This window comes from Dipodomys spectabilis, unplaced genomic scaffold (genome assembly GCF_019054845.1).
Source record: "Dipodomys spectabilis isolate Male_0828 unplaced genomic scaffold, ASM1905484v1 ptg000098l, whole genome shotgun sequence".
Taxonomy (NCBI): Eukaryota; Metazoa; Chordata; class Mammalia; order Rodentia; family Heteromyidae; genus Dipodomys; species Dipodomys spectabilis.
This window is the reverse complement of record NW_024870775.1, coordinates 4,742,102-4,769,150: the sequence shown is the minus strand read 5'-3', so window position 1 is coordinate 4,769,150 and position 27,049 is coordinate 4,742,102. Positions and strand designations below refer to the sequence as shown.

Sequence of the window (27,049 nt, the reverse complement as noted above, 5' to 3'; positions counted from 1 at the left end):
AAATTACAGAGAGCTCATGGCCAAGAATAAGTATTACCCATCATTATTATGCAGTTATGAAGCTTTAAATGGTAAAAGTATAGAACTTATCGGTATAAAGGAAAAAAAAATTATTATACTTACAAGTAAAGGACAGGAATGAGGATTACTAATTAAACCATATCACAGGGTAGTTACAATTACAGAGTGTGAATAAATTGTTCAACAACACAGAAGTTATATAGTGAAAGTTAAATTACATTTCAAACCAATGGAGGGGGCTACTCAATAACTAGTGTTATGTTAAATATTAAATTTGTGATGGGGAGAAAGTTCTTTCTTCAAACCATACCATACCTTACTTATTTTCAAGTAATTTTCTGGTTAAATGTTAAGTATAAACATTCAAAATGTAAGCAGTAGTAATTATCTATAAAATTGTGATAATTATTTCCTAAGCACATAACTAAAGGACTCCTAATCAACAGATAACTAAGAAAAACATAAACAATATAGGAGAGAGGAAAAATGGCATGAATGTATGTAAAATGTACTTAGCATTACCAGAGTTAAGAAAAAGCAAATGAGACCAACACTAAAATATTTCCAGTCATTGGAGTTGTGAAAATTAAAAATTTTTCAAGTTAAGGAGTTCTAAGGATATATGGCAATAACTCACATAAATGCTGGTGAGAGCTACAATTGTGCAGGCCAGTAACAGGGCAATTTGATAGTATCTTACCCACATGTCCACATGTTATCACCAATAAAATCTCACATGTGTTCAGTACAAGAGGAGTCTCTCCCTTCAGTACAAGAAGAGGCCTTATAACAGAAAATAACCAGACAAAACTTAAATGCTCATGTATTGGTTAGTGGAAATATAAAATACCTTGTATTCTGATGGCAGAATACTGTAAAAATAATTTATAGGTAAAACATACATACAAACTTAAAATTTTTGGTAATTAGAAATGAAAAAGGTTGTAGAATATTATATTCAATAACATGCCATAAAATCTAGCATACGTATTTACATATGTATATAACATATACATATACACACAGAGAACATGCTTCTGAGTACTCTGAGGGATTCAGGGGAGAAAGCAAAAGAAAGATGCAACTATGCATGAAGATGGCATTAAGTATCTCAAAGAAAGCTACTGGTCAATAGGAGGTTATGGGGAGAGACAAAGAAAGCAGTAGAGACTGCTATTCTTTTTAAAATACAATATATACACTATGAAATACCATAGTTAAACCCTTTGGTGCAACTGATACCCACTAAATAAAGAATGACAGGAAAGTAAAACAGGCTGTTATGGGAGTAAATACTAAAGGGAAGGGGTAGGACTAATGAAACTGATGCAGAAGGATGAATAAGATGGAAGTAGTTTATTTGAATGTACAAAAATACAACAAACCAGTAGAAATTGTTCTAAGAAGGGAGAGGAGAAATGAGGAAAAGAAATAAGAGAGTTTGAATTTGATTGGGATGTATTATATACATGTTTGGAAATGTCACAATAAACTCTTCCTTGAGTATAATTAATGTATTCTAATCTACAACATACTTGAAGAGATTAATTTATTGCAAAGGGTAAAATTTTGCCAATTACAAATCTTTTGCTTTGGTATAAAGTAGCATATATTATAATTAGTTTTTGCCTGTAGTAAATTAGTGATGCTTTATGGTAGAGTTCTACTTTCAAGACCAATGCTGGTACCTTACAGATTTGACAATACTCAGAAATAATGTTAAGTGCAATCACTGCCCCCGTGAGCCTTTTTTTTTGTCATTAGTGGGGCTTGAACTCGGCCTGGGAGCTGTCCCTCAGCTCTTCAGCTCAAGGCAAACTCACTACCACTTGAGACACAGCGCCACTTCTGGTTTTCTCGTGGTTTATTGGAGATAAGAGTCTCATGGTCTTTCTTGCCCTGGCTGGCTTTGAACCATGATCCTCAGATCTCAGCCTCCTGAGTAGCTAGGATTACAGGCGTGAGCCACTGGCGCCCAGTTCGAGCCTTTCTTTTTTTTTGGAGTTTGGTCGTGGGGCCTGAACTCTGGGCCTGGGAGCTGTCCCTCAGTTCTTCAGCTCAAGGCTAGCGCTCTACCACTTGAGCCACAGCGCCACTTCCGGCTTTTTTCTTTTTGCTTATGTGGTGCTGAGGAATCGAACCCAGGGCCTCTGGCATGCAAGACAAGCGTTTTACCACTGAGTCACCTTCCCAGCCCTTGGTGCTTATCTTTGAAGTACTGTTCCAAGTGCCTTTCATAAATTTTCTAATATTCATACCCGTTACGTATTACCCTCTTTTTATAGTTGAGGAAATGAAATGAAGACAGGTGCCTGGTAAAGAGGTTTCTCAACATCCCAAAGCCAGAACTCACACTCCTATAATTTGATTATAGCACTGATGTTCTTAAACACTGATCCCTTTATGTGCTATCCAATGAAAATATTTGGCAATATTTGCTCAGGGCCAAATATGTAAAAACATTGTTTTTGGTATCTCTTTTGATTTTCAAAGTCTCAGAGGATCTATGGGAAAAAAATCTTTCACTAGTGATATCTGTTTCCTTTCCTCCGGTAAAGTCACTCCTACACTTTACTGGATTGTGAGTTAGCTTCCATTTCTTCTCCTAATCAATCAACCTTCCTCTAGGTAGGCTCTACCACCTAAAGGATCCTGGATCTGGGGGGGTCACTCAGCAGAACTCTTACTAACTTTATGTAGCCCACTGAGAACTATTAAAAACATTCCTAACAAATACTTGCCCTGATGTTTTAAGGTGAGGGAACCACTTAGGATTGGGGTTAGGGTTAAGACTTCAATTACTCCTTTCTTATCTTTCATGTACATCATTTTCCTTTTGAGTCTGACCTACACACCAATCTCAACCCTCATGTCTTTCAATTTTGAACTGCAAAGAAATTCTGTGTTATTTTAATATTTCCTTAGTCATTAAAACAAAAGAACACCATATTTTAAATGCCTAGCTCCATTTAGATCATGACATATACTTGAGAAAATTAAGCTTGGTATTGACAAATCTAAATCTGAAGAAATTCAAAGTAGAGATAAAGTAGAGATAAGAGCTCTGAAGCATTCTGAGTCTCCCAAGGTGCAATAACATGAATCCATGGGCTAGAAAAATATTCAACATCCCTAGTGGGTAACTAACAGCTATCTTAAACCTGTGATTGTAAAACTGACTTCAAATTCTTCCCACAAATCTTCTGTCTTCCTCACTAACACAGACCTTTGTTCTTTCAAATACCATAGTGTCATCCAACTCATTTCATCTCATACTTTAACCCAATTCATCAGCAGATCTTGTTGGTGCTACCTTCAGAATACACAGAACCTAATATTACCAATTCTCACCACCTCTATCATCTCTACCCAAGTCTAAATTACTTTTTCTTGAAGTGATGTGGCAGTCTCTTATAGTTTCTTAATCTCCACCCTAGTCTTCATACAGCAGCCATAGCTTATCTTTTAAAACAGATGTCACTTATCACTCCTAGGCTCAAGGCGCTCAGCTTTTCATCTCATTTAGAGAAAAATATTCCAATCCCTCAACTGCTGAAAGGAGCTTCAGAATCCAGATCCATCCACTCTGTGATACAGACTCCTAACTCTCCCTCCCCGTCTCACAACATTCTTGCCAGAGGGCCTTAGTAATGTGGGGGAACAAGAACGGTTTTTCAGTCTGCACATAATGGTCTAACTCCTATTTCCTCATGGTCTATCTGTTTCTTTTGATTGTTTGCTTCTCCTTCCCAATCCCTGCTTTCTATTGTTTTAGTCATCTTCTGCCACACGACTGCTCCTTTTTAATACTTGTTTATGATTTATCTTTATTGTATAATAAAAATAATAAATGAGAGAAGGGGCTTTGCCAATTCACTGCAATTTATCCAGTGCTGAGGCTAGTCAAAAAGGGGAGGGGCGATCAATATATACAGTGAAAGATTAATACATGAAATAGCTGAGAGGTAAAGAATGGAGTTCAGACTCTTTCCTTACTTTAGAGCATGGCAAACAATCTCCAGGCAAGCACATTGCTTGCAAGACAGCAGAAATTTCAAAGCAAAAACCAAAAGTATACGACAGATGTACAGAGATAAGGATATAGTTCTTACTCAGGATCACGTGGGACACCTGAAAACAGCATAGGCCTGGGCTTATGTACTGAAGAGTCAGACTTAGGAAATGAAGATGGAGTAGGGGATTGTTTTTTTTAAAGGTCCCCAGATGTCCCATTTCTGTTTAAATGATTTGTCAAAGAAAAAGTCTCAAAGGCATGTGGTAAATTTTGCAGAAATAGAGTAACACATATTTGGTTTTGGTTCTCATTGTTTTTAAAAACCACATACCTGACTGGGGACTCAAAAATATAGATGTTTTTTGTTTCGTTTTGTCTTCATGTAAAAGCACTACCTAAAAAATGAAACAAGACTAGTTTACAAAATCAAAAGAAAGAGCATTCATTGGAAACAGCCTCAAAATGGAAACCAAAGAGAGGTGAAAGAAGGCACATGAGCAGCAAGATTTTCAATTAGTTGGAAAGACACCAAGGCCCAGCAAGCCTCACCACACAGTACAATCCAAGGCACTGCAGGAGGGACAAGTGAGAGTTAGAAGGAAGGAGCATTCTAGGAATGCTGGTTGAATAATCAGAACAGACAGACTACCTTCTTAATTTTTAAGCTTTGTTTACCTGACCAAATGTACCAGGTGATGTCAAAGGGGTAGACGAAGGGGGTCCAAACACACAATCTGACTTAGACACACCTAAGAAAGAAAGCAGCACTTTTTGTTTCTACTTTAAAAAGAAAGAATGGCTTTGTCTTCAAACTTTCTCAGAAAGATTTTCTGGAGATGTGACAGAACCCCCACTCAGTATACTGTGTGGATGAAACAACACATTTGAAAAAATGAGAAGGAATGCCATAAACGTTTGAACAGGAAGAAGCTGGATATTTTTCACTGCTATCAAAGGGAACTCTCTTCTCTCTTCTTGTCTCACTTTTATGACGTGATGACTTTATTATTACAATATAGAAGAAACAAGGTTTCTAGCTGAGGGCTTTCCCTCAGGTTTGTTAATCCTTCTGCTTCAAGGATGGTCCATTTCATTTCTGTGCCTAGTTAGGCTGAGAATAATTGCCCTGCATTCATAAACACCTTAAAACTTGCTCCTACAAAGAAGAAATACATCAAAGTTGAAAAAACCTCACTGTTTGGTTATACTGAGGAATACTTGGATCGATGACTACCTCTTATTTTACAGATCTCAACTTCTGATAAACAGTAGGCTACAAAAAATAATTTTGGTAAAATTATCTAAAATCTTATCTAAAACTGTTTATTTTCCTCTCTTATAAACTGAGAATATTAACACCACTAGATTTAATGGGCCTATTAAATGACATTATACATTTAATGGAGTGAAAATAGTGCTTGATACGTAATAAATGTTCAGTGAATGTTAATGCTTCATTATTTTAATTTCCTTATGTTTTCCTCTTACAAAAGAAAAGAATTTATCTTAGTGTGAGCAAAGTTTTGAATTCCTTATGGATGGGCAATAATTTAGCCTATTTGAGGTAATCAAAGCTATACCATTCATACTCATTTCAGCTCAATTTAAAAACTAATGGTCTAAATATTTTTTTAATCCAGTAGTATTTATTTAATAAAATATCTTAGACAAATAACATTCATAAAATTCTGACATCCTTTACTTGAACTCCCCAGAATAAATGTTATTTTATAATTGAATTTTCCCTCAGAACTTTGAAAAATATTTAGTTTTGTTTTTTTTCTAACTTAAATTTTATTGTAAAGTGATATACAGAGGGGTTAGTTACATAAATCAGGTAATGAGCACATTTCTCTTTCAACAGAAAGATTTTCTTCCACTTTTCCTCTCCTGGCTCCCTACCCCCTCAAGTTGTAAGGATCATTTCCAACATAGTGTCTAGTGAGTGTCAGTAATGAATTGGTTCACCCTTTGTTCCATCATTTCTGATTCTCCTTCTCCTCCCCAAATTAATAAACATATATAAGACAAAGGGTACAGAAATAAAAAACAGTGACATCAGGGAATAAACCAAGGGGGGAAAAAAGAAAGAAAAAAGAAGTAACAGAAACAGTACAAAAAATTTTAAATAATCACTTTCATAAAACCCTTTAAAAAATAAATATAGGAGATCTGAAACTCTGTCTTAAAATTTAAGATACACTGTATTACTGAATATGATAGAATAAAGTGGAAGAGCAGTACAGTGATCCCTCACCTGCTGTGGGAGTACCTTCCGGAGTACCCTGCCGTAGTGAAAATCTGTGAAGTAGCAGTGTTACATAGTTGTCCCTTGCTATATCATGGTTCACTTATTGAGATGTTGCGGATTTTCACCTATTGGGGGGCAGGGGATTGGGGGTCCTCTGGAATGTAACTGCCATACTAGGTGAGGGATCACTATTTACATATTGTTAAAAAAAAAACTCACGATATAGTGAAGCTGCAATAGGTGAACTGCAATATAGTAAGGGATAATTATATTACTGTTCCAAAGACTAGGACCTAGCATATTTAAAAAATTTACTATTAGTGACCTGGCACCAGTGGCTCACACTTCTAATCCTAGGTTGAGATTTGAGGACAGTGGTGTGAAGCTAGCCCAGGCTGAAAAGTCCTTGTGAAACTCTTATCTCCAATTAAAATACTCAAAAATCAGAAGTAGAACTGTGACTCAAAACGGTAGAGCACAAGCCTTGAGCAAAAATTGCTTAAGAATACTGCCCAGGCCCTGAGTTCTGAATTCAAGCCCTGTAACCAACTCAAAAATATATATTATTTTTTAGTTTATAAAGGTATTAAAGTATTTTAAAAGTATAAAGCAGTCTTGTTCTAATTCTGCAGATAAACATACACAATTAAGAATAAAAACAATCAAATTTTATCCACTAGCACAGGTTTCCCCTGAATTGCAAAGTGAGAGTATATATAAATTGCTTTAAAATCATTATTTATTATACACGCTCAAGGTATACTTTCAAGGCTAGCGCTCTACCACTTGAGCCACAGCGCCACTTCCGGCTTTTTTCTTTTTGCTTATGTGGTGCTGAGGAATCGAACCCAGGGCCTCAGGCATGCAAGGCAAGCGCTCTACCACTGAGCCACCTTCCCAGCCCCGCTTATTGTTTTTTTAAATTATTATTATTATTTGTCAGTCATGGGGCTTGAACTCTGGGCCTGGGTGCTGTCCCTCAGGTCTTCAGCTGAAGGCTAGCATTCTACCACTTGAGCCACAGTACCACTTCTGGCTTTTTTCTGCTTATGTGGTGCTGAGGAATCGAACCCAGGGCCTCATGTATGCAAGGCAAGCACTCTACCACTGAGCCACCTTCCAAGCCCCAGGTATACTTATTTTTAAGAGTCTGGAGAGAGCTGGATGTGGTGGTACACTTCTGTAATCCCAGCCCTTGGGAGACAGACTTGGTAGGACTGTTACTAGAGGCCATCCTGGGAAAAACATTATTGAGGCCTTAACTAAAACATAAACTACAAGTGAACAGACTGGTAGCACAGTTCAACTGACAGCAACTTGTCTAGCAAAGGAAAGATTGTAAGTTTAATTCCCAGCACTCCCCACAAATAAGGTATATACATGGAAATGGACACACAATGAATTCAGCCACCAACTCAAAGGGGCAAGATTTATGGGTGATCTGTTTTTTTATGTGAGAAGATTTCATTATGTTGCCCAGGTTGGTCTCAAATTCTAGGGTTTAAATGTTCTTCCTGTATCAGCCTCCCAAATAAGTGCATACCATTACACCTATCACAGATACGTGCATGATTGTAAATGGATGACTACTACTTTTATTTCCTCCTAAAGATGGCCATGTTAACTTGTAAGCGCTAAAGATAAAATCCTCCATAATTCTCCTCTACAAGTATAACCTTAACAGTGAAGCATATTTCCTTCTATTCCTTTTTCAATGCATGTACCTAAAGACATATAAACAAAATAATGTGTGGCTAACCTATATACAGTATGGTGTCTTGAGATAATTTTGGCTACTGCCTCAGGAAACCTCTAACCTGAGCTTGTTTTATAAATTCTGGGGATGACCAAACTTTCACTTAATATCTTAGAAAAACCCATCACATTACTTTATTAAGACTAAATCTTAGGAACATGTATTTAAGATCTGAAGAAGAAGAAAAAAAAAGACCTGAAGAAGATAAAAAAGGTCATTAGTACACTAATGTCTGGCAGTCTGTGCCTCTAGTTATGCTTTTTGCTAGTTAAGTAAAAATATCCATGTTGGCTCTGAACCTTGATCCTAAGATCTCAGCTTCTTAAGTAGCTAGGGTCATATAGGGTTACAGATAGGAGTGTGCTACTGGTACCCAGTGAAATTTTGCTTTCTTAAAACACAACTTATTTCTTAAAAAAATTATACACGTGTGTGTATACAAATATGTGTGTGTGTGTATATATATATATAAATAAAATGGAAAGAATTCTAAAAATAATTTTTTTCCCTTGACATCTTAGTATAAGCATCACTTACCTGAAGAGCCTTTAAACTGTGGGCATTCCTTTTTAATGTGCCCTTCTCTTCCACAAATAAAACAACGTTTTTCTCTTAAGTCTTTATCATCTTGTCTCTTCCATTTTTCCACTGATGGCCTGACAATCTTCTCCCTCCCAAGGTCAACAGCTGCCCTCATAGGCTTGGCTTTCTGAGCTGTGCACTGCATGAGTTTATCTTCTTTTGTTGATACCTCCCTTTCTGTGTACTTGTTTTGAATTTCTTTGTCTTCTTTGCTTCTTTTTTCTTTGTTGTCAGGGTGTCTTTGGTTTAGGGCATCTTCCTGATCACGTCGTCGTCTCACTCTATAGAAGATGTAACAATACTTGTATTAAGAAAAGTCTAAACAAAAAATATCAAGATAGCACCAGCATGTGGAGATAACCAGGAAAAGAGAGTAAACAAGGAAATAAAGGAATAAATGCTACGTTTTCCCCATTAAGAATTTATAGTCAGCCCTCAATATCCATAGGGGCTTGGTTTCAGAACCCTTTTTGGAAACCAAAATCAATGAATGATTAAGTTCTTTATATAAAAAAAGAGTATGATGTTTCCATAACCTGATACATTCTGGATTAACTACAATACTATGAAATGTAGGTAATACCTATATAAACAAGTCTGCATTGTTCAGTATACAGGTAGTATTTACTTTTCAAAATAATTTTGATTTGCAGTTGGTTCAATCCATTGATATGGAATCTGTGGATATGGAGTAACAAATGTCCCTCTGGAGTTCAAGATGTAGTTTTTGTTGTTTTCATTTTCCAAGTTACTCTAGTGCTACAAACACAGTTTCACAATTAGTATTGCTCTGGTTAAATTTCTTTTTTTATCTGATGCAATGAAACTCAAATCATCTTTGTAAGGATTTCTGGAACTGTCTTTCTGGCACATTGGCATTTCTTACTATGCAGTGGAAACTAAAGTAGGAAACTTTAAATTCATAAGGAATAATGATCAAGGGGAGATTTTATCTTCTTAAAATGTTAAAATCATTTTTACCTTACTCAATATGATTACTATTATTTGAATTAAAAAAAAACTACTAAGAAAGAACTCAATCCCTGATACCACCTGATTTTCAGTATGTTTTTAAATTGAGAATATTATTGTCCAAAAAAAATCCCATAAGTACCACCTGAAATCACACTGTATCTCTATCAAAAAATAAAACTCATTCCCTTGCCTCTGACAAACACTACCAGGAAAAAGCGAAACGCTCAAATTATATTTCTTTTTTCTTTTTTTTTTTGTTGATCATGGAAGCTTGAACTCTAGGCTTGGGCACTGCCCCTCAGCTTTCAGCTCAAGGCAAATGCTCTACCACTTGAACCACAGCAATTTCTGGTTTTCTGAGTGGTTTATTAGAGATAAGAGTCTCATGGAGTTTCCTGCCTGAGCTGGCTTTGAACCACAATCCTCAGATCTCAGCCTCCTGAGTAGCTAGGATTACAGGTGTGAGCCACCTGTGCCTGGCTATTTCTTTTTTGAAAGGTTTTTTTTTTTTTTTTAAAGAGTTAAGTCTTGTGCAAATGAAGAGTCCTATATTACAATAAATGGCCAATGAGGACAAGTTCCAATAAGTCATACCCCAGTCACTTTACATTAGATATAGTTGAGGCCCTGGTGAACTCACTTGACTATTTACTGACTAAAAAAATGAACTTCTATTGCTCTGAATAGAGAGACTCAGTTTCCTTTCTTCTCCTATTCTTGTGTAAGCAGCAAATTAGAAAGCAGGGTCATGACCAAAATGACCAGGCCTGGGAGACTGTTAACTATGCACATGAGATAATAATCCTGATCATCTTCAGCTAAAGCCATGTTTTGTTATATGTATGTATGTATGCATGCATTTTAAAAGAATTATTTGGCAGTTTAAGGTTTCTGAACTCAGCATCTTTTTACTTGAGACCTTTTTACTCCAGCCCTTTTTACTTTTTGCTACCGGAGACCCTTGGGTTAGCCATGACTTGAGATCCTCCTAAATAAACATGAACCATGCTGAACTTGTTCATGAGACAGGTTTTCAATTACCTAGGGAGTTTGTCTTTGGGTTAAGTTCTTTTATGGTGTGTGTGTGCGCCAAACTTACAACTCCATACTTCTGAATCAAGTACTCTCACTTGAACCATGCCTACTAGACACTTCTGCTTTAGTTATTTTTTAGGCAGTTCCTTGTGGTTTTACCTGGGACGGTCAGAACCAAACCAACACCTTCCCATCTTCCATATAGCTCAGATAAGGAATATATGTCACCATTTCCAGCTTATTGACTAAGGTGAGGGTCTCATTAACGTTTTGCTCAAACTGGCCTCAAACCATGATCCTTACAATTTCTGCCTCTCCAGTAGCTAGAGATACCGTCAAAATCCAAAGGACATTGCTTCACTGCCTTTACTTTCTTTTTCAAAACTAGATGGCCTTACACCATGATCCACCCATCTCTACGTACAAAATCACTGGGAGTACTTTAGCAGACCATAAGGCTTTGTGTCAATCACTTCATTTTCATGAACAAAAAGCACACCAAAAAACCCCCAAAACTTTATCTGAAATTGCTGGATTTTATACAAACTTATTTTCTCTGTTACAGTTGAACTACATTAAAAATGGGTCTGAAAAGGCTAGAAGTGTGGCTCAAGTGGTAAAGGGCATGGCAAGTATAAGGACCTGGGATTAAACTCCAGCACCAACAAGAAAAAAGAACGAAGAGGAGATATAACAATAATTTTCTCTCAACCTCTGTCATACACTGTGTTATTTGCTGTTGAAGAGGGATCAGTCCAACTGTAGGGCAAGAGACCATGCTTGAGATTTCAAGAGCTTTGTTATGTTGGTTTATTTATATAAACTGTCAAATTGCATATGGTTTATATATAATGATTTAACCCAGAAGCGTTTTCATCAGTAAATAAGAAGCCTTGCAATACTACTGAAGCACCAAAGGCTGGAGAAATTCTGAGATTCTACAACAGATTCTGAAGATTACATTATACTTGAGCATACAGTGGAGTACTGACATGTACCACTGTAAAGTTTTACTTTCTGCCAGACACCGGTGGTTCATGCCTGTAATCCTAGCTACTTAAGAGGCTAAGATCTGAGGATTGTGGCTTGAAGCCAATCCCAGCAGGAAAGTCTATGAGATTCTTATCTCCAATTAACTGCCAAAACAAAACAAAACAAAAAAACCACTGGAAGTGGCTGTGGCTCAAGTGGTAGACAGCTAGCTTTGAGGAAAAAATTGCTCAAGTCCAGAATATGTTTAAGAGAATTAGTTGCTTCTGTCACATAATCTCAGTGGAATTATTTTTATAAAATCAAACCAACTATGTATCTTGCAAATTTTAGTTTTTAGTAGATAACCTTAAAAGACTTTACAAAGCCGGGCATCAGTGGCTCAGGCCTGTAATCCTAGTTACTCAGGAGGCTGAGATCTGAGGATTGTGGTTCAAAGCCAGCTGGGGACTCTTATCTCCAATAAACCACTCAGAAAATCGGAAGTGGTGCTGTGGCTTAAGTGGTAGAGCGGTTGCCTTGAGCTGAAGAGCTGAGGAACAGTGCCCAGGCCCAGAGTTCAAGCTCTATGACCAACCAAAAAAAAAAAAAAAAAAAAAGATTTCACAAGTGCTATTGTTCAGATAAGCTGAAGTAGATTTAATAAGATACAAAAAATATTTAAATGGTCACTGCTTCTTTTTTAATTAAAAAAAAAAAATCTCAGCTTATGTTCAGGCACAGTGGTGTACACCTCTATCCCAGCTACGAGGAAGGTTAAAGCAGAAAACCCCAGTATGAAGCCACTAACAACATAGAGAGACCCTGTTTTAAAAATAAGGAAATCTGTTTTTGACAATTTTAGCTTTTTATGCATATTGTGACCTTCCCAAGTTGACCAGAAGATTATTGGTAGAACAAGCTGGGAGATTGTTATTTATGTGTGAAACAAAGAAAAATACACAGAAAACATTGTGTACAGAAGGCTTCTTTCATGTGTCCTATTTCTCAAACAGAAACATATTAATGCATACTTCAATAACATGTAAGAAATCAAATACAAAACCAAGTGCAGTGGCATAAATGTGGTTGAGAAAATGAAATTATCTTGTGGTTTAAAAAAAAATTGGATAGGCTGGGAAGTTGGCTCAGTGGTAGAGTGCTTGTCTCGCATGCATGAGGCCCTGGGTTCAATTCCTCAGCACCACATAAGCAGAAAAAAAGCCGGAAGTGGTGCTGTGGCTCAAGTGGTGGAGCGCTAGCCTTGAGCTGAAGAGCTGAGGGATAGCTCCCAGGCCGAGTTCAGACCCCATGACTGTACCCCCCCGCAAAAATTGGACAGCCAGGTGCTGGTGGCTCATGCTTGTAATCCTAGCTACTCAGGAGGCTGAGATCTGAGGATCGTGGTTCAAAGCCAGGCCAGGCAGGAAAGTCCATGAGACTCTTATCTCCAATAAACCATAATCGAAGTGGCACTGTGGCTCAAGTGGTAGAATGCTAGCCTTGAGCTAAAGAGCTGAGGGACAGCGCCCAGAGTTCAAACCCCACGGCAGACAAAAAGAAAAAAAAAAAAGACAATGAAAACAAAAATCATTGCCAGGCACCAATGGCTCACATCTGTAATACTAGCTATTCAGGAGGCTGAGATTTGTAGATTGCATGTCAAAGCCTGAGCAGAAGGAAAGTCCGAATCTCCAATTAACCACCAACTGGCCAGCAGTGTTTCTGTGGCTCCAGTGGTAGAGTCAAGGGCAGTGCCAAAGTCCTGATCTGGCACATAGTGGGGGGGTGGGGTGGGGGGGGGAGAGAGACTGGGAGGAAGAAGATGTGTTTTTGAAACGTGTGCTTACTTTCTCCTCATGGGACAGTCCTTCATAAAGTGTCCAATTTTCCCACAAATTCGGCAACATCTATCATTTGGGGCCAGTTCTCCTTCAGTTAGTACATCTGGATCAAAAAAGTACTCCTAGAGAAAAACATAAATATGTAGAAGCCTGAACTATTAATGTCAGGTTCAAAGCACATAGAAAAAAATGTAGACACTTAAGAGTGACTTTAGATCCCAATACATCCCCCATCTCAACCCTATCATGAGTATTCTTTAGAAATGTTTAGATGGTTTATTATTGAAATCCAAACCATTAAAAATATTAAGGACAGATTTCCCTAAATGTATTTTTGTTTATTTCACTCAGCTAGACAGAGTACTATGCAACCCTAACTCTAAAGGCGTAACCACACTTGAAAAAGGTACAAAGGCCTCATAAAACCAAAAGGCTAAGACCTAATGAAATGAGAAACAAAATGTTCATTGTGCAAATTTTACAGTAAGGAAAATAATTTGTTTTGCTGAGGCCTCTGAAAAGAAAAACAGTAATCAGGCTGCTAACCTCTTTGCTACTAAAACTGAAGAGTTAGGAGGGACCATGAGCACCAACATTACCTGGCAGCTCGTTGGGAGTGCAGAATTTTGGGCTCACACTCTTATCTACAATCAGGCAAACTGAACTAGTTACTCAGCCCTAGTAAAGAAGACTAGGTATCTAGCATAAACTAAGCATATGGATATAGGGAAATGCTTAATGTAACTATATAGCCATTCAGTTAAAATTCATCAAAAAAGTCTTTACTAGGGAAGCAAATGGGAAGCTATTGGTTGGAATGAACCAATACTGCTATCCATTGCACAGCAAGATAACTACTGACAACAATAATGCATCATATATTTCAAAATAACTAAGGAAGTAATGTTTCTACAAAAATTGATATATAACAATGAGAAGTACAAGTTGTCATGTTGAAAACGAGCTTTACAACGTTGGTGGGGGGGGAGGAGGGAGGATTGGGTGGGGGGGAGGCTGGGAAGGGATATGAAGGGTAAACAAAGGAGGAGGCTGCAATGCTTCATAAGAAATGTACGCATTATCCTGCCCATGTAATTGTAACCCCTCTGTACAGTATGTTCACAAAATTAAATTAAATTAAAAAAATTGATATATAAATGCGCTGAAAGTACATTCATCAGTTTTATTTAATCATTCCATATATATATATACACATGTTATATATATGTGTGCGTAAATAAAACTTCAATAGTATCTCATCGATATATATATAATTATGATTGTCAACTAAAAATAGTACTAATGAAAAGTCTTCCTTAGGTTGGACTGGCTGGGACATCCAAGTGAGAGACAGACATCTTCAGGACAGAAGTTTGTAGGAAGTCTGGGAAAAAATTCAAAGAGATCCTATCCTAAAAAAGTTGAGTATAACAGCCCATGTTTGTGATCTCTATTACATGGGTATCACATGTCTTAAGTCAGCTAGGGTATCACGTCTTAGGTCAGTTACACATTACATGGGTTGAAAAAAATCAGTCTTAGATCAGTTGGGACAAAAACTTGTGACCATGAAATGACTATAAGAAAAAGAAATAGGAGACATGGCTCAAGTAACAGAGCATCTAATGGGCAAGCATAAAGTCTTGAGTTCAAACCCTAATACAGCCAAATAACACACAAAAGTCTTTAAATTAAAAGTAACTAAGAAAGAGTAACTTTACTATGAATGAAATAGCAAAGTCTCTATTTTTTTCTCACTAAAATAACTTTTTAAGACATAATTTTGTTTTCAATGAGTTTCTTTAGGAGCTCAGGTGTCAGATACATGAAAGTGGACAGTTCACAGTATAGGCAACATAGATATTCTTCTAGTCTCATCAAGGGAATTTATTATTCTATAAAAGTAACATACAAACTCTAAGTATCTTAGATTTGCACACACTTGTGGTTAGATGAGGCTGGTATGGAGCAGAATGGTGGAACCGTAGTGCCATCCATGAAGTTATCAACAGGAACACTAACAACTTAGTAAACATAAATCTGTCTTCTCTATTGAAAAGTTACCTCAGGGGTTAAGAGTAGGAATATGGGTTTTTTGACATTGTGCTACCAAGGAAGAAAAACTACTAATTTCCCACACAAACTCCTCCTCTTGCTATTTCTCCCCATCCTCATGAATAAATTCTAACAGGGGCATTTTCTAAAATGGTCTTTAGAGACTGGGGGCACATGGCTGTAATACCCACACTTAAGAGTCTGAAACAGGAGAATTGTGAACTCGAAGCAAGCATGAGCTACACAGTGAGACCCTATCTCAAAAACCTAAAAACAAGTAACATAGCCAGCTTTATTATGGGCAGATTCACCAGGATTTCAGCCTTTTAAAAATCATTTGGGGCACTTTTTTTTTTTTTTTTTGGTTGGTCCTGGGACCTGGATTCTGGGCCTGGGCACTGTCCCTCAGCTCTTCAGCTCAAAGCTAGTTAGTGCTCTACCACTTGAGCCACAGCACCACTTCTGGCTTTTTCTGCTTATGTGGTATTGAGGAATCGAACCAGGGACTCATGCATGCAAGGCAAGCACTCTACCACTGAGCCACCTTCCTATAGCCTATTTGGGGCACTTCTAATAAATGCTTACCATTTTTGAAGGGTAGTCCTTTGGAAATCCTTTGACTGGAATTCCAAATACTCTTCTACCATTGATAAAAGCTTTCATTATAAAATTTGTCACTAGGAAGAAAAAAAAATAGGAACATATTAAATGGTCTAGAAAGAAAAAAGAAAGCATTAAAATTTATAAGCAAAGTAACTTACTTTTCCTTGATAATCCAGCTCCAAGATTATGATTCAAATCAAAGGGATCTAAGAAAATGAAAGAGTAAAAGCAAAAATCAAGAGGAAATGCCACTGTTTACCTACTTTATAATAAGTAAAAATATTAAAGAACTCTTTTAGTTTAGTTTAAAATCTGTAAAACAGCTAAGAAACAGATAATCTTAGGTATAAAAAGTTAAATGTTTTCCCAAATTATTAATCAGACAAGACACTACTGCTTTGTAGTTATACAGTATTTTACAGTTTTTTTTATTGTGAAAATACTGTACAGAGGGATTACAATTACATGGGCAAGATAATGAGTACATTTCTTATCAAGCATTATAGCCTCCTCCTTTGTTTCCCCTTCCCATCCCATCCTCCCCCGCATCGCCCCCCCACAGCCCTCCTCCCTCTTCCCCCCCCACCACCAAAGTTTGTAAAGTTCTTTTCCACATACTACTTGTACGTCTCATTGTTGCAATGGGTCCATCTGTATCCCTATTTAAACAATTTGTTTTTTGCCTTCCCCTCCACAAATTATAACAACATCAAATACAGTGAAAGCAGGGGTTATACCATGGGGGAGGGACATACAAAGCAACAAAGAAATAATCTTACAAATGTGTTAGAAACAATCAGTTCATTTCCCTAACATCAACTTATCTGACCTTTTCTGCTTGACTCAGACATATGCTAGTTATTGCAAATAAGGGAAACCATGGGACCTATGTTTCCTTGGGCCTGGCTTACTTCACTTAATATATATTTTTTCCAAGTCTTTCCATTTCCTAACAAATGGGGCAATGTCATTCTTTCTGATGGAGGCATAGAATTCCATTGTGTATATATACCACATTTTCTTGATCCATTCATTTACTGAGGGGCATTTGGGTTGGTTTCATATCTTAGCTATGGTAAATAAGGCTGCAATAAACATAGCCGTGCTGGTAGCTTTAGTGTGGTCTTGTTTGTGAACATTTGGGTAAATGCCCCAAAGTGGGATTGCTGGGTCATAGGGGAGCTCTATTTGGAGTCTTCTGAGGAACCTCCATACTACTTTCCAAAGTGGTTGAGCAAGTTTACACTCCCACCAACAATACAGTAAGGTTCCCTTCTCTCCACATCCCTTCCAGCATCTGTTGTTGTTAGAGTTCTTGATTATAGCCATTCTAACTGGGGTGAGGTGGTATCTCAATATTGTTTTGATTTGCATTTCTTTTATGGCTAGAGAGGTTGAGCATTTCTTCATGTGTCTATTGGCCATTCTTCTTTCCTCTTCAGAGAAGTTTCTCTTTAAGTCTTTAGCCCACTTATTTATTGGGCAGTTGTTTCTTTGAAGATTTGTTGTTGGGGGATTTAATTTTTTGAGTTCCAGGTATATTTTAGATATGAGACCCTTGTCTGTTGTATGGCTAGTGAAGATCTCCCAATCTGTGGGCTTTCTATTGATCTTGCTAGCTATGTCCTTTGCCATGCAGAAGCTCTGCAATTTCATGCAGTCCCATTTGTCCAACCTTTCTTTGATTTGTTTTGTTTCTGGGTCTGTATTAAGAAAATTTTGGCCTGTGCCAAGGAGACCTAGGGTTTCTCCTATTCCATCCTGTAATGTTTTCAGAGTGTCTGCTTTGACTCCGAGGTCTTTGATCCATTTGGGGTTGATTCTGGTGCAGGGTGATATATAAGGATTTAACTTTAGTTTTCTACAAGTAGTTAAAAAATATGGAAAGCTTCACGAATTTGCATATCATCCTTGTGCAGAGGCCATGCTACTCTTCTCTGTATCGTTCCAATTTTAGTATATGTGCTGCCGAAGCGAGCACAATATTTTAGTTTTATACGTTAGCTAACTGTGGAAGAAATACTGTGTAGGGAAGACACATTAACCTGATAATTCCTGATGAATGCCACTTTGGGGTATATGTAGAAGTCACAAAAACATGTACAACAATGTATCACTAAATAAATCACTAAAAGTGATTATTTGCATTCTTTTTTTTTTGTTTTTGGTATGTGTATGGGGGTGTGTAAGCACATACCTGGGGCTTGAACTCAAGGCCTGATCACTGTTGCTAAGCATTTTTGCTCAAGGCAAGCAGCTTTCTACCACCTGAGCCACATCTTTACTTCTGGCTTTTTGTTGGTTAACTGGGAGACTTTTCTGCCTGGGTGGCTGCAAACCACAATCCTCAGATGTTAGCCTCCTGAGTAGCTATGATTACAGAGATCAGCCACCAGTGCCTGGCTCTTTAGTTCATTTTCATATGTGTGTGTAGGTATTTTTGGTATTTTATTTAGTGCAGAAGATATATTCTTCAACATTAGTCATACATTTAAAACACTAGGACTACTATCAATAAAATTTCTAAACTCCAGAATAGCTGGTTATATAATCACGAATGAAGTATTTCTAGTTAACTTACTAATAATTGTCTCATCTGATAATTGAATATGAAGATAAAAATAAAAGGAAAAGCAACAGAGTTTCTATAAAACATTGAGACAACTGGAAGACCACAACAGTTTACAGCAATAAAGGAATAAAAACAAACTTCTGCATTATTTTGAGTTTTTTTGGTCAGTCATGAGGCTTGAACTCTGGGCCTGGGTGCTGTCCCTCCGCTCTTCAGCTCAAGGCGAGCACTCTACCGTTCTACCACTTGAGCCACAGCACCACTTGACTTCTTTTTTTTTTTTAAAGGAAAAAATTCTTACTATGTAGCATAGCTGCTCTGGAATGTTGGAATTATAATATGCCAAAAATACCCTCAATTCTCTCTGTTTATAACATACAGCTTCTAAAAGGTTAAACCCTAACTATAGCTAAGGGTATTATAGACTTCATTTTACAAATGTTTACAACTCCATATTTTGCCACAACTCTGTATTTTAACAATGCTAACAGGTAGAAAAAATTTATGTGAACATAGCTTAGAGTAACATGTATCATCTAGGTGTTATGTATATATTTAAAAAAACAAAATAAATCCTATTAGATCAATAAAGTATTTCCTTAGCAATTTCACTGTTCATTTTTAAAGTATGTAAGCTCAAGTTTGTCTTATTACAATGAAAAAAATCCCACAAATTCAAAACAATCATGACTCAAATGGATCCTTGAATTCAGTACAAAAAGAAAAAGCCTTAGGACTAGAAATAAGTGGCTCTATTAGAGATAAACCACTAGAAAACTGGAAGTGGAACTGTAGTTCAAGCAGTAGGGTGCTTGCTTGCTTGCTTTGAGCTGAAGAGCGGAGGGACAGCTCCCAGGCCGAGTTCAAGCCCCACAACTGACCAAAAAAAAAAAAAAAATACTGACAATACAGGTGTTAGCTCTTTCTTTTGCTTTCTTTCCACCAAGGCATAAACTACTCTAGTCCTCATATCCTCCCTAACGCCATGGGCTGAAACTTACGAAACCCTGAGGCCAAATAAATCCTTTTCTCTCTTTCAGTCAGTTTTCTCAGGTACTTTGTCAAAGCAATGATAAAACTAACTCAGCTTCTTACCTACTCAACTCACCTTCCAGGATTCACTCTTCCCTGCCCATGTAAATGCTCTCTCCCTCCCCCCCAACCCCCGACCCAGCTCCCTACCTAATGGGATCCCATAGTGCCTAATCCATCTCCATCTCTTAGAATGGCAATCCCATTCAGTCTGTTCACAGACTGCTGAAGTCTGGAAGGCAGAAGCTGTTACTATGTCTTTATTTCCCATGCCTAAACCAGGGCATGGGAACAGGTTGTTAGAGTTTTAACAATGAATTTATAAATGATATCCTAACTTCATAAATATGATGCAAAGACACTGGAAGACAGTGTGAAAATGCTATATTGTTTGTTCCAGAAACAAGGACCAAAGCTGAGCATGTAGCTTCTGTTGAGTAGACATAGGGCCCTGGATTCAATCCCCAACACAGGAAAAAATAACAATGTCCAGTTTATTGAACTTTTGGAAAAAAAGTCAATGTTTATATGTAATCATTTAAAGGTAAATGCTGCATTAACATAAAACATTGAACCTGAAAATTCATTCATTCGGGGCTGGGTACTAGGCAGGCAATCTACTACTTGAGTTATACTCCAGCCTTTATTTTCTATGCTTATTTGTAAGGAGGATTGTACTTTGTGCCTAGAATGACCTAAGCTGCAATTTTCCTACTTACATTTTCCCATGTTGATGAAGATGACAGGCACACACCCATATATTCAGCCACTGGTTGAAATATAGTCTTGCAAACTTCTTTTCAAGACTGAACTAAAAACTCTGATCTTCAACCCTCTAGTAGTTGTGATTGCAGGGTGAAGAAGCCACCATGGCCATCTGAAAACTCATCCTTGAAGGCACTCTTTAACTCTCATGTAGAATGGCCTAAAATGTCCTATTGTCTATATAAAAACTGATTTATTGCTACTGCTAATTTATTCTCCAGTAAATATGTGTCCAATCGGAGTAAAAGGTTTGTCTTGGTGAACAAAGATGTTGCCAACTGTGAGGGTTCCACAGTAGGCAGTATCCTTTTAAAGATAAAACATTTAGACAGGAAATGAAAAAGTCAGAGAAGGGTCACTAGCAGAGGCTCAATGGCTGCCCTGGAAGAGCTTTGCTAGGAGAAAAAAATATCGTCACTACAAACTCTAAACTCTACCGAAAGTTTATATTTGTACCTTCAATAACAATGTATTTTGAAGTCCATTGCTTCTTAAAAGTAGTAAGCAGACTTTTTCTCCTGATGCTAATAACATGTTCTTTAAAATCAAAATCCTCTGTATAGAAACGAAGAAGTCCCAGCCACAGCTGCCCAACAGATTCTGTATTTTTTCCATATTCTGGCCAATAGTTAGGCTGGAAACAGAAGAAAACAAGAGATATCACACTTGAGAGAAAATTGCTAAAAACAATTATTGATGTGTATCTTAGTGAGAAGATTTGGACTTATTTCTAATCAACTGAAGTTTAAATATGTAAGAATAAAAGCATATATCACTTTCATATTTTAAATTGCTATTTATATCAGTTATTCATCTCTACCCTTTTATTTGAAGATAGGAAAATGTCAGTTTTAAGTGACAAATACCGTAACATGTAAGTGGGAGAATCCAGAAGAAAATTCTAAGAGCCCTGGTGATGATGGGCCCATTAAATTTCCATAATTCAAAAACCATACAGCAAATATTTGTTCCTCTGGAATAAAGTTACTTAGCTATTCAGAATTAAAATGTTAAAGAAATTCTGGACAGACTGCCTGCAAACTCATTTGGCTTAACAGAAATATTGCCATTTCAAAAGAAATACCTAATACTTGCAGTGTAAGGGATGGAGCCCCATGCTTTAGGCACCTGCCAGACCTAAGTGCTCTGCTGTCAAGCCACATCCTCAGCTCACAAAGGAAACATCAGTAAATGATAATTTTTAAAATTAAAATAATATATAACAGACAATAATACTGTTGTTGACCCTGTACAGTATACTGCAGGTAACTTTTAGACAGTAATATAGGAAATTTTTACTTTTAAAATACATACCAGCTCATCTATTTGATCAAAAAAATAAATATTCCAGCCATCAACAAATATTTCAGGTTTCTTTTCACCTTTGTATATCTGAAATTAAATTTTGAACTATTATTGAGGGTTAAAAATTGATTGCATTGAATAAAAATCTTCTAGGAAAATATTTAAACATTTAACTACATAACCCCAAAATTTTGGAGAGAGGAGAAGGCTCAGAAATAACCCTGCTTTATAGAAGAGAAATGTAATTTCTTTAAAAAATACCTCTTGAAGGACAGGAATAACTGGTGGATTCCTCTGCTGGAGGAAATACAGCACCATAAGAGTGTATGCATATGATGATAAACTACCCCTAGATGCATCACCAATATCGCACATCTAGAAAAAGAAAACAAAGAATAACTGAAAAGTTCCCTATGGATTTTGCTAATCTTGTAGTCCTCCAATTATCATAAAAGTAAAGCAACTTATTTGAGAAACTAATGTGACAGACACTCTTATTTTCAATGGTTAAAATATTTTTACAAAATCAATTCAAACCAACCATACTAAAGCCAACAAAATAGTGGACTATTAGACATACAAATTATCCTGTAAAATTTCATAGAACCGAATTTTGGCTTCTGGAAAGGACTCCTCAAGTAGTCCTAGGAAGCACTGACATGTCTATGGTGCATTATGAAAACAGAATTATGTTGTAAATAAGGTGTGAAGATGCAATGAAACATCCTGATAAATCAAAAGAAAAAGCACACTCACCTTTGTAAATACTTTCATGGTATAGCACAAATATTTCACTCTGGGATCAATGGCTGAGTAAGCAGATAAAAGCCGTGTGTTATGAAGGGCCTGTTAAAAAGGGAAATTGTACTATAAGGCTATGAATTAGATGAAAAAAAGTTACGCTGGAAAGGTTTGCAATGTGATTATTTTAAAAAGTCATTAAGAGCCATGTGCCAGTGGCTCAACTCCTGTAATGTTAGCTACTCAGCAAGCTGAGCTCTGAAGATCTTGGTTCTAGACCAAGTAAGAAAGTCCTTAAGACTCTTAATTTACAACAAACCACCAAAAAGACAGAAATGGAGATGTTATTTAAGGGTTAGAGCACTAGCCTTAAGTGGAAAAAGCTAAGTGATAATACCCAGACTCTGAGCTTAAACCCAAATATTAGCACAAAAAAGAAACTAACAAAAGACATTTTGATTTAATTTAACCTTTTCTTTCCAAGGACAAGCTCTATTCACTTGCTAGATAATAAAATTATCTGTAGTAATATCTGACCTTATGAACTCTACTTGTGGTTTGAACATCTAGAGGAAGAGAAATTAAAATAAACAATTTGTTTTTTTTTAAGTAGACATAAGATTCCCTCTCTTCCACGTCTCCATGGCGTAATTTTAATAGAAGGTTCTTACGAGCAACAGGGATTGATCCCCTAAGAACATGAGTAAAGCAAGTGTGAGAACAAGAGAGGTGGAAGCATCTGGATTGAGCAGTGCCCATCTGTAGGTATACAAGTGTATCCAACAATACAGCCTATTCTCAAGTTATTGCAAAGTTTATGACAATCAAAACAGCTTGCTATATCATTTTATGTGAGTGCTAACATAATTAAATATTGTTTTAATATTATATATATATACACACTATATATATATATATACACACACACACACACTATATATATATATAATATAGGGTTCAAAGGAGTGTAACTCAATGCTTCACACATACTGATCAAGTACCCTTCAGCTATATCTGTAGCCAGAGTGGATACTGATATTAACTGATTTTTATCCTCAGCCTCAGAACATTACCTAGCACAAACAAGTATGCATAAATAAATGTTGAAACATTGAGTGAAATAAACTACATATATCATTTAAATTATGCTTTTATTCAAAAAACTTTTTTAAAAAAGCCTTCAGTTGAGGGCTGACTTTATATATATATATATATATATATATATATATATATATATATATATATATATATATGCTGATATCTCACACCTATAATCCTAAGCACTCAGAAAGCTGACCTCTAGAGGATGTAGGTTTGAAGCTAGCCTAAGTAGAAAAGTCAAACAGATTCTATTGCTAATTAGCCAGTAAAAAGCAGGGCTGGAGGCTCAAGTTGTAGAGTGCTAACTGTGAGTTAGCAAGGCAAGTAAGTGTCCTTGAGTTCAAGCCCCAGCACTGGCAAAAATAAAACAAAACAAAATGAATACACATACATACACATATACCACATTGAGGTTTGTATTCAAGGCTTCTCACTTGCTAGGCAGGAACTCTGCCACTTGAGTCACACTTCCAGCTTTTTTGCTCTAGTTATTTGTTAAACAGAGTATTGATTTTGGCCTAAGTGGGGCCTGGACTGTGATCCTCCTATTTATGCTTTCTGCTGTAGCTAGGGTAACAGTTATGAACTGCCATACCCTGGCCTGGAACTACAGTCTTCCTGTTCTGACTCCAGAGTAGCTAGAATAAGACATGAGACACAGGTGATCAGAAATGTGTGTGTGTATTTGTGTGTAATCTTCTCTTCCTTTCTCTTTTACAAACCTTGTCTTAAAAGATTTGACTTCATAAATGACATTCATTCCCCTTAATCTTCCCAAAGAGGAACCTAAAGAAGACTTTGGCATGGTGGTACATAACTATAATTTCAGCACTTTGGAGGGAACTGAAAAGTCGATGCCAGTGGAGTCTATATGGTCATATCTTGACCATACAAACAAAAACAATGCAAAACTCTTACCAATGTGTTATACAAACTGATATCCACTTCCAGACCACTTCTCAAGTGAAAGAACTTCACAATTGGCACTTTTGCTGTTGTAATAGGTAAGATGTTTCTTAATCCTAGGTTGGAAATAAAGACAGTAAGATTAAATACAGTAATTGTGAATAACAATTCTTATACGCCAATTTAAAATAATATACTCTAATTTTGGCTTGTTTTACTCTGCTTATTAGTGCCATCATTTGAAAAACTTCTATGAAACACATTGAAATTTGAATCAAAAGAATAATAAAAGGCGGCAAATGGTCCTCCAGAACATATATGTGAGTATAGGATAATTATTTGACAAATACCAGAACAGATGAAGCTAATATAGACTATGAACATGTGAGTCCTACTCACTCTCTCCATGTGACCATATGTAATCTGGAGAAAAGTCTACACATTCTCAATACAGAAGTTACTCAACAAGGCTCTTGAAATTACAAAGGTTATAAAGGAATAAATTTTGACAGAGAAGAAGGAAATTATCAGAGCGAGGCTTTGAAAAAAATATAAAACCAGCAAAGTTGTGATAATTGTATACAAAGATTTTTAGATACTGTTAAGGGCCCTTCCATGGAATTGTGTAGGCTGTAGTATAGAATTGAAAGAATGCAATAAGAGGGATAAGAGGTGGAGAAAGACTCAAATAGAGAACCTACATATCCTCTGAGAACTATCCTAGAACACGAATATCAAGGCATAAGTCGGGAAGAATCACTGGCCACATCTACTTAAGCAATATCCTGGCAGTGGACAGACTGGAGACACAGAAATGGATCACTTACAAAAAACATCTGGGACTGAACTTTCATGTAACAGGAATGCCAGATATGAAGCAAGACATGCTGTAGAGACCTATACTGGATGGGAGGAGGGGATACAAGTACAGGAGAGCTATTAACAGTTAAGAGCTACTATTTTCTGAGCACCTACTGTATGACAGGGTTATTTTAAGGTACTCTACACACATTTGTCCTAAGATGTATCATTCTTACCTTATTAAAGAGGAAACAGAGGCTTACAGAAATTCACTTAGGAATACACAGTTGGTAAATTGGGAAACCAGAATTCAAGTGAGTCAAGACTGACTCCAAACTTCTATTGAACTGATTATAGCTCAGCTAAGAATCATTTCACTGATTCTGATGATTTATGGATATAAACTGTCCACAAACTACAGAAAGGACTCAGAAGGTAGGGCAGGTAGTGATGGTAGTTGAAGCAAAAAGGAAGTGGAAAACAAGAAACAAGTTCATCTGAGCTATCAGTTTCTTCTGAGAGAGTAGTGATGTCAGGAAGTCAGATACATTTTGATCACATATGTAATCTGGGAAAAGAATATAAATAATAGAAATGTTTCACTGGGCGTCAGTGGCTCACGCCTGTAATCCTAGCTACTCAGGAGGCTGAGATCTGAGGATGGTGGTTCAAAGCCAGCCTGGTCACAAAGTCTGTGACTCTTATCTCCAATAAACAACTCAGAAAACCAGAAGTAGCGCTGTGGCTCAAGCAGTAGAGTGCTCACCTTGAGCTGAAGAGCTGAGGGACAGCACTCAAGCCCCAAGTTCAAGCCCCATGACCAACAAAAATAAGTAAATAAAATAGAAATGTTTTAAGAATATGATCTGTGTAAGACATACAGTAAATTTAGCTTAAAAGGGTTGGGAATAGGAGCAAAGAAGCTCATATTTAGCACATATTTAGGATATGCTAGGACCAACACTTGAATGTATGGTCTTTTTAAAATCTCAAATGATAGTGCTGTTATTTCCACCAGGAAGATGAGGTATCACATGTTAACAAGTGATGCTCTGCGATCACACAGGTAGAAAGTGGGTAGTCAAAATTTAAAGCCCGAGAATAAGATTTTAGAACTTCCATCAACTGTTTTGCTGTACTGCCTTAAAATGAGATGTTTTTCTTTCTCTTTCAATTAGAAATTTGAAACTATTGACCATAATTAGTACATACAATCTGTTCTCTATAATTTATTTTCAGCACATCATCCTGGTTTCATTTTGTAATTTCAAAGATTTCCTTTATGTCTTGAATTTCTACCCTCTTCCTTCAATTTTTCAACTTTTCTCAAATGATTTTTATTGTATTCTTGTTTTTGATCTCAGTATCTGTCTCCTAACTCATTCTAACATACACAGAATTTCTTTCAGTACAAAAATTTACTTGGCTGGGGTGCTGGTGGCTCATGCCTGAAATCTGAGTTAGTTAAAAGCCTAGTAGAAGCAGAAAAGTTTGTGTGACTCCATCTCCAATTAGCCAGCAAAATGCTGGACAGAAGGAGCAGTTCATGTGATGACTGCCAGGCACAAGAAAACTGAATGAGCCTGAAACCCTCAATTCAAGCCCAGAATTGGTAAAACAACAACAACAACAAACTCCAATTTGATTGACAACTGCATACATTTCTAATTGCTTGTTGGAAGATACCATGTAAGCCCCTCCCACAGAAGTGTTCACTGCA

The 27,049-nt window shown here is 36.8% G+C and overlaps 1 protein-coding gene and 1 non-coding gene across 5 annotated transcripts in view; both read right to left on the bottom strand.

Moving 5' to 3' along the window:
• Positions 1 to 27,049, bottom strand: part of Tut7 (terminal uridylyl transferase 7) — a 71,740-nt gene that overhangs the window by 1,649 nt on the left and 43,042 nt on the right. For 2 of the 4 annotated variants that reach the window (XM_042687035.1, XM_042687036.1), the window contains exons 18-28: positions 24,541 to 24,644; positions 22,537 to 22,626; positions 22,042 to 22,155; positions 21,790 to 21,867; positions 20,932 to 21,109; positions 16,265 to 16,312; positions 16,089 to 16,180; positions 13,455 to 13,570; positions 8,581 to 8,906; positions 4,712 to 4,785; positions 4,368 to 4,431 (exon numbers count right to left, since the gene is read on the bottom strand). In XM_042687035.1, coding sequence (XP_042542969.1) covers positions 4,368 to 4,431; positions 4,712 to 4,785; positions 8,581 to 8,906; positions 13,455 to 13,570; positions 16,089 to 16,180; positions 16,265 to 16,312; positions 20,932 to 21,109; positions 21,790 to 21,867; positions 22,042 to 22,155; positions 22,537 to 22,626; positions 24,541 to 24,644 — 1,284 coding nt within the window. The remainder of the gene's footprint in view (positions 1 to 4,367; positions 4,432 to 4,711; positions 4,786 to 8,580; positions 8,907 to 13,454; positions 13,571 to 16,088; positions 16,181 to 16,264; positions 16,313 to 20,931; positions 21,110 to 21,789; positions 21,868 to 22,041; positions 22,156 to 22,536; positions 22,627 to 24,540; positions 24,645 to 27,049) is intronic. The other 2 variants (XM_042687038.1, XM_042687037.1) reach the window with 2 other exon arrangements.
• Positions 17,981 to 18,087, bottom strand: LOC122113907. The gene has a single exon (XR_006148475.1). It is a non-coding gene; the product is annotated as a U6 spliceosomal RNA (small nuclear RNA).